The following is a 7,974-nucleotide window of genomic DNA, read 5'->3' as shown; positions in this document are numbered from 1 at the left end:
CGCCCCCCCTCCCAAGCCTGGCCCCTGCACAAACACCCTGTGGAGCTCCGGTACTTCTGTGCTTTCTTGCCTCGAACTACCCAGAACTCAGGTCCCAGCAGCTGAAGACCCTCAGCTGTTTGCAGCCTCCAGCTGGGTGGGAAATTCTACATTGGTGGGAGAAGCAGAATCCAGGGATGCCCCTCTCAGAGGGCTCTCAGGTGGGTGACAGGGCTGAAACGGGACAGAGTGCTCTTCCCAGCCCTCCCTCCTTTCTCCCTGTGTCTCTGTTCCCAGAGGTCTCAGTAGGATGTTTCCTTAAAGGAGACACAGGGGCAAAACTCAGCGTCCCTGCCATCTCTGGGTCAACCCAGCACTCGCCTTGGTCAGACAGCCAGCTTACCCAGTGCCATCGGCTCAAACACTGCAGGGGCCTGACGGGGCCTGACATAGGACTGAGGTGTCCCTAACTGGCTTGGTGCTGTAGAAAGCTTAGACTGTTAGAACCAGGGCCAAGATAGATTCTTGAGCCAGAAGCGCACGCCCCAGCCTATCCACCATGACCATCACTACCCATCGCTTTGTCCTTGGCTCATGCTTGCTTGCTTGCTTGTTCGTTTGAAAAGAGATTTTTGCTACAGGGCACATGTGCTTGCCAGAGAGACAGAAAACAAGACATTACCCCCCAGGGGAGATGGTCACGGCGCAATCCCTTCTCCTCTTGGGATTCTGGGGACCATGTACACGCGCCTGGCATGAGTTTCAAGCCGCCAAATCCAGGACTCAAACCATGGTTGGCCACGTGAGAGTCCAGTGCCGTAACCACCATGCTACCTGATGGCCCCTGTTTATTTCTTTACTTCCTCCATTAGGGAGAATGTCAGATAGAGCGACAGTACCTCAACAGGGCCCTAACACGGAAACCCACGCCCAGCTTTAGCCCGTCCTCAATCGCTGGCGTACCCAGGAAGGCCTCCAGACACACACCTGGGACCATCCCGTGCAGGTCAGTCTCACAGACGCATCATGTCACTGCTGAGCCGTGGCCCAGGCCCTGGCTCCTGTTTCTGGTCCCTGAGGGCTGTGAGGAAGGACCCTGTGTACTAACACACGCCCATGTGCCCATCCTTTCGCCGATACGTAAGGGAGGAACTTCCCGTTTGCTGCTGAAAGGTTACCGGAAAAACTAAGAAGAGTGAGGCTGAAGGGTAGGTAGGGAGACAGAACCAGGAAAGAAGTTTCCCTCCACTTTCTCTTCCAGCCATCTACCAAGTGACTCAGAGAGGAAGTGAGGCAGCAGCCAGCTTCCCAAGGCACATCAGACCCTGACATTGCAACTAACTTTACCCTCCCGGCTTCCACCCTCCTGGGCCAGGACTGCATCATCTCCATCACAATTTCCACCCATGCTGGCAGAAGAGGGGCCGGAACAGTGCCTGGGGCCCGTCCCAGGCCAGGAAGAAAAGGCAAAGGCTATTAACCTATGCCAAGCCCCACGCTGGCCTGATATCTCCCTCAGAATCCCGGCTATGGGAAAGGATGTCTCAGAACATCATAGCTGTACTGCTTCCTTAGACTCAGGGACATCCTGCAGCACTTTCTGAAGGAGAGAGAGGTCAAAGAGTAGGTTAGAAATGGGAAGTATATGTAAAAGACGGGATAAGGAAAACAAAATAATAAGTAATAGTGAAGGAGAGGTATCTCCCTTCAGTGGAAAGAGTTTCTTGTTTTTTACATTTTTAATTAACTAATTATATTTATTTTTGCTATAGAGCACATATGCTCACTACAGAGACACAGAGGAGAGAAAGAGGAAGCAAGAAAGTACCCCCCACAAGGTGGGATGGCCATGCCACAATGCCTTCTCTATTCTCTTCTTAGGACTTGGGGCACACATGCACATGTGCCCAGCGTGTGTTTTGAGCTGCCAGGTCTGAACTTGAACTGCATATGGGATCCAGTGCTTTAACCGCTACACCACTGGCTGGTCCAGTGGAAAGAACTTTAAAAAAACAAAAATAAAAACAAAAAACTAGGATGTAAGAGCCTTAGGTTCGACCCTCACTACTATTTATCAGTTATAAGATTGTGGACAGTTATTCATCTTTTCTGATTGTCAAGTCATTCTCCTGTAAACATAGAATAATGATTACAAAGAAAGTCTGGGAGCCAGCAGGTGGCATGGTGGTTAAGGTGCAGGAATTCACACATGGCTGACCGCAGTTTGAGTCCTGGACCTGGCGGCTTGCTCTCTCTCTCTCTCTCTCTTTCTCTCTCTCTCTCTCTCTCTTTCTCTCTCTCTCTCTGTCTTTCTCTGGCAAAACTCATGGGAAAACAAATAAATAAATACATAAATAAAACAATTTTTTAAAAGAAAGAAAGAAAGAAAGTCTGGCCAGGACCAGCAGTTGGCGTAATGGCTATGTCACTGGATTCCCATGTAGTCGACCATGGTTCAAGTCCCAGACCTGGTGGCTTAAACTCATGCTGGGCGCGTGTGCGTGCGTGCCCTAGATCCCGAGAGGAGAATGGAGGAGAAGTGATTGCGGCATGGCATCCCCCAAGGGGAGTGATTTCTCTCTTTCTGTCTCTCTATCTCTCTCTGGTGAGAGCACGCGCCCTATAGCAAAAACCTCTCAAAAAAAAGAAGGTCTGGCCTGGGCCTGGACCCCTAGGGAGAGGTCCTGTGTCCCAGGACCTCCCTGAGTATGCCAGGCACATGTACCCATGATTCAGGCTGGCTGGGATGGGGGTGGGTCATGGCATGGGCCTGCTGGGGTGCCTGTCTCTGTTTCTTTCTTGCTCTCTCATGGAAGAAGTGATTTCTTTTTTTAAATTTTTGTCAGAGGGTGCATGTGTTCTCTTGGAGAGAGACAGTCAGACAGAGAGAGAGAGAAAAGCACTTCCATGAGGAGTGGTCACACCATAATCCCTTCTCCTGCATTTTCACCTCCTTTCAGGATTTTGACCATGCACACACACTGCCCAGTGTGTTTCTCAAGGTACTGGGTCTGGGACTTGAACCACATGGTTGGCCATGTAAGATCCAGACACCTTGAGGCTCACAGATGGTGTGGTGGTTAAAGTGCTGCACTCTCTCAGAGCCGACTGTGGTTCGAGTTATGAAATAAATATAATTACTTTCTCACTTTCCCTTTCTCTCTCTTTCTCTCTAGTCAAATTAAGAAAATAATAATGGTGGCTGGCAGGTGGTATGGTGGTATAGGGCACTGGACTCCCAACATGCCTAACCACAGTTCAAGTCCTGGACCTGATGGTTTTCTCTCTCTGTCTCTCTCTCTCTGTCCTTCTCCAGTCAGATTAAAGTAAGTAAATAAATAAAATTAATTTTAAAAAATCTAAAAAAAAGATGAATAAAGTTAAAATTAAAAATTAAAATTTAAAGAAGATCCAGACACCTTAACCACCACACCAGCTGGCCCAAGAAATGAACAAATATATTTTTTTTAAAAAGAAAGAAAAATGATCTGAATCAGAATTTGCCCTGGCTGGGCATGGGATGAGGAGTCCCTGTAAACAGGCACAGGGTCTTTGAGAGGGACAGAAATGTCCTAATATTACATCATGATAATTGCATAGCCCTGTAAATATGGAGGGGTCTTCAAGAAGGCTAGTAGAGGGAAAATGTGTACTATGACAAAGCTATGTGTGGATTTCAATCTTTTTCTTTTTTAAAGAAATATTTTATTTAACTTTATTTATTTATTTTAATTTGACCAAAGAGGGACAAAGTAAGAGAGGGGGTGGCAGGGAGTGAGACAGCAAGTCGCCAGGTCCGGGACTCAAACCATGGTCGGACATGTGGGCCTCCATGCCACTCGCTGACCCCGGATTTCCATTGTTTTTGTACCAAAATAAATTTAACTTTAATCTCACTTTTCATTTATTTGTTTATTTATTTATTTATTTATTTTTACTTTAGGGCGTGTGTGCTTGTCAGAGAGAGGAAAAGTTCACGAAAGCACCCCCAGGAGATGACCACAATGGGGGTGATCACACGGCTGGAACCAAGACTCCAACAAGTATGGTCAGCTATGTGAGGTCCAGCCATCTTAATCACCATGCCACCTGGTTGCCCCTTAAGCCCATTTTTCTTTTCTTTTTAAAAAAGAATTATTTTTTTGCTCTCTGTCTCTCTCTGTCTGGCGAGCGCACGCGCCCTATAGTGAAAACCTCTCAAAAAAAAAAAGAATTATTTTTTAATTTAATGTAAAATATTCATTTATTTTAATATGACCAGAGAGAAAGAGAGAGAGAGAGAGAGAGAGAAAGTGAGAAAGCAAGCCACTAGGTCCGGGACTCAAACTGTGGTTGGCCATATGGGAGTGTCCAGTGCTTTAACCACCATGCAACCTGTTGGTTCCCATCTTTTTTTTTGGAGAGGTTTTTGCTATATGGTGTGTGCGCTCTCCGGATAGACAGAGAGAGACAGAGAGGCAGAAAGTGAGAAATCACCCCCAGGGGGGATGGTCACACCGCAATCCCTTCTTCTCCATTCTCCTTTTGGGATCTTGGGCACGCACGCACATGCACCTGGCGTGAGTTTTAAGCCAACGGGTCAGGGACATGAACCGTGGTCAACTACATAGGAGTCCAGCGACATAGCCATTACGCTAACTGCTGGTCCCCCCATCTTTTTTAAAAAAAATAATTATTTTATTCAATTTTTAATTTATTCATTTATTTTAATTTGACCAGACACACACACACACACACACACACACACACAGAGGAAAGTGAGAAAGCAAGTCACCAGGTCTGGGACTTGAACTATAGTTGGCCATGTGGGAGTGTCCAGCACCTTAACCAACATGCCACCTGTCAGTCCCCTTTTTTCTTTTTTTTTAAAGAGAGGGTTTTTTTTTTTTTTTTTTCTTCAGTGTAACTTCACTCAGGGCACATGCACTCACCAGAAAGACAGAGAGACAGAAAGCAAGAAATCACCCCCCAGTGGGGATGGCCCCATCACAATCCCTTCTCCTTTTTCCTCTTGGGATCTTGGGCATGCATGCACACATGCCCGGCGTGAGTTTAAGCTACCAGGTCCAGGATTTGAACCACTGTCAGCTACATAGCCATTACGCTAACTGCTGGTCCCAAGAGAGGATTTTTTTTTTAATTTTTAAAAAATTATTTTATTTAACTTTTATTTATTCATTTGTTTATTTCAATTTTACCAGGTTAGGGGAGAGAGAGAGAGAGAGAGAGAGAGAGAGAATGTAAGCCACCAGGTCTGGGATTTAAACCGTGGTTGACCATGTGGGAATCCAGCACCTTTAACCACCAAGCTACCTACCAGCCCCAAGAGAGTTTTTTTTTTTAATTAACTTTTTTATAGAGAAGTTTTTTTTGGAGGAGAGATTTTTGCTATAGGGTGCATGTGCTCACCGGAAAGACAGAGAGAGGAGAGAAAGTGAGAAATCATCCCCCCTTCCCCCCCATGGCCACACCATGAATCTTGGGCGCGGGTGCGCGCGCACGCGCGCACACACACACACACACACACACACACACACCTGGCTGTGTTTCAAGGCTCCAGGTTTGGGACTCAAACCAGAGTCAATCTTGTGGGAGCCTAGCGCCTTAACCACAGCGCCACCTAGGGCCTCATGAACGGCACTTTTCTTTTCTTTCTTTCTTTTTTTTTTTTTTTGGAGAGGTTTTTTGCTATAGGGCACGTGCGCTCACCAGACAGACAGAGACAGAGAGACAGAAAGCGAGAAATCACCCCCCTGGGGGATGGCCACACCGTAATCCCTTCTCCTCCGTTCTTCGCACGCACATGCACCCGGCGTGAGTTTTAAGCCACCGGGTCTGGGACGCGAACCGCAGTCGACTACATGGGAGTCCAGTGACATAGCCATTATGCTAACTGCTGGTCCCAAACCACACTTTTCTATGAACTGTTTTTTTTTGAGAGGTTTTTGTTATAGGGGCTGGCGCTTGCCAGAAAGAAAAAGACAGAGAGACAGAAAGCGAGAAATCCCCCCCCCGAGGAAATGGCCATGCCGCAATTCCTTCTCCTCTGGAGATCTTGGGCACGCACGCACACGCGCCCGACATGAGTTTAAACCTCTGGGTCCGGTGACTGAACCACGGTCGATTACATGAGAGTCCAGCAACATAGCCATTATGGCTACTGTTAGTCCCTCTATGAACTTTTTGAAGTGCCCTCGTGTACTAAAATATAACATAATTGAACTGCACACTAATCGGATACATTTAATGGCATATAATTGTTTCTACATAAAAGATGATAGTTTCTTTCTTTTTGTGTATGTGTGTGTGTGGAGAGATTTTTGCTATAGGGCGCCTGCGCTTGTCAGAGAGAGAAAGAGAGACCTAAAGCGAGAAATCATCCCCCAGTGGGGATGGCCATGCCTCAATCACTTCTCCTCCTTCTCCTCTCAGGATCTTGGGCACGCACGCACACGTGCCCAGCGTGAATTTAAGCCACTGGGTCCTGGACTCGAACCGCGGTCTACTACATGGAAGTTCAGCGACATAGCCATTACGCTAACTACTGGCCCCAAAGATGCTAGTTTCTTTAAAAAAAAAAAAGAAAAGAAAAGAATTATCTGAAACTTCAGGTATTACATTCAATTACACGATTGGTGACGTGCAGACCGTGTAAAAATGCCAGTTACTGGGCCAGTTTATTTACACCAAAGAACTTCAAGAGGTGATAGAGACCGTCAAAGAACAGGCTGATATGAACAAGAGGGCTCGGAGGAGCGGAGAGAAGGAGGTGAGAGGAGTGATAAGGAGAGAGGTGCAGGGAGAAGATAAGAGAAGATGGTGAGATCAGGAGGTGCAAGGCTGTGGCCCCAGCTCAGAAACCGGATCCAGGCAAAGCAGAGAGACACCAGGCCAAGCTGTCCCAGCCTCGGGGCGGTGCTTTGACGAAGGGGTCTTGCCACAGCCCCGCAGAGCTGCCACCTGGGGGCGCCCTCTCCTCGGGCCAGCCTACGCTGCAGACCTGTGCGGCGCCGGGGCGCCTCCTCCTGGCTGCGGGCTTTGGGTCAGACGCCGCGGCCGACTCGCAGGCCTGGGCCGTAATTACTGAACGCGCCCGCCTGCCCCGCCCCAGGCCCCGCGGCCTTTCTGGGAAGCCCCGCCCCGCCCGCTGCCAAAAAAAGGCCCCTGCGGTGCGAGTCCAGCTCCGGGAGCCCTCCCGCAGGCGGGTGTAGACGCCCCCGCTCCTCGTCGGGAGCAGCGCTTGGGTGTCTGGGTTTGAGGACCTACGAGGACGAGGCCCGAGCTCCCGCAGGTGACCTCGGTCTCCTCGCCCAGCAGGGATGCAGAGGCCACCCAGTCCGCCCGACCTCAGCCCTCTCCGTCGAGCGGCGAGTCCAGAGTCCCTGGGGCACTTCCGAAGGGGACCGGAGGCCCGGGGCAAGCTGACACGCTCTGATCCCAACAGGCCACGGACGCGGCCCCAGGCTCCCAGTGCAGCCCGAGACCCAGCCCTCCGTGGCGCCCCCGCCGGGTCGCTCTGCGGTCGCTCACCTGTGCCCCGGAGGCCCAGCCGAGGCCTCGCGCCGCGCGTCGCATGGCTGCGGCCGCCTGGGATCCTGTCGGCCCCCCGCCGCCTTCTCCTGCCCGGCGCACATCCGCCCAGGAAGCGCCGCCGGCAGAGGAAGGAGTCGGGAAGGGAAGGAAACTGAGGCTGGGAGCCCAGCGGGTTGGACGCCCGAACCGGAGGGGGGAGGCGCCCAAGGGCCGGGGCGGGGAGAACGTGGGGACAAGCGACACAGAGGCAGAGAGCGGGGGGTCTGCGGAGGGACTGGGCGGGCAAGGGCAGAGCCAGGGGGGCTGGAGAGAGAAATGAAAGGGAGGCTGAGGGGTGAGGGAAAGGAAAGGCCTGGGGGGCGGGACAGCGGGTCCCCGAGTGGAGCGGCGACGGACAGAAAGTCGGGGGGCACCAGCAGGTGCTGACGGCGGGGCCGCGGGGAACCGAGGGGGCGGGGGGGG

The 7,974-nt window shown here is 50.6% G+C and overlaps 1 protein-coding gene across 7 annotated transcripts in view; it reads right to left on the bottom strand.

Annotated features, from left to right (window-relative positions):
- Positions 1-7,974, bottom strand: part of PHLDB1 (pleckstrin homology like domain family B member 1) — a 67,429-nt gene that overhangs the window by 53,972 nt on the left and 5,483 nt on the right. For 2 of the 7 annotated variants that reach the window (XM_006152281.3, XM_006152288.3), the window contains exon 1: positions 7,510-7,956. The exons of 2 other annotated variants lie outside the window; for them this stretch is intronic. In XM_006152281.3, the coding sequence (XP_006152343.1) occupies positions 7,510-7,554 (45 nt within the window). In that variant the 5' untranslated portion in view covers positions 7,555-7,956. Of the gene's footprint in view, positions 1-7,509; positions 7,957-7,974 lie in introns of those variants that run through there. 3 more of the 7 variants (XM_006152286.3, XM_006152285.3, XM_006152287.3) reach the window with 2 other exon arrangements.

Source organism: Tupaia chinensis, unplaced genomic scaffold (assembly GCF_000334495.1).
Source record: "Tupaia chinensis unplaced genomic scaffold, TupChi_1.0 Scaffold000348_1, whole genome shotgun sequence".
NCBI classification, from domain to species: domain Eukaryota; kingdom Metazoa; phylum Chordata; class Mammalia; order Scandentia; family Tupaiidae; genus Tupaia; species Tupaia belangeri.
This window is presented reverse-complemented; position numbering and strand designations above follow the sequence as displayed.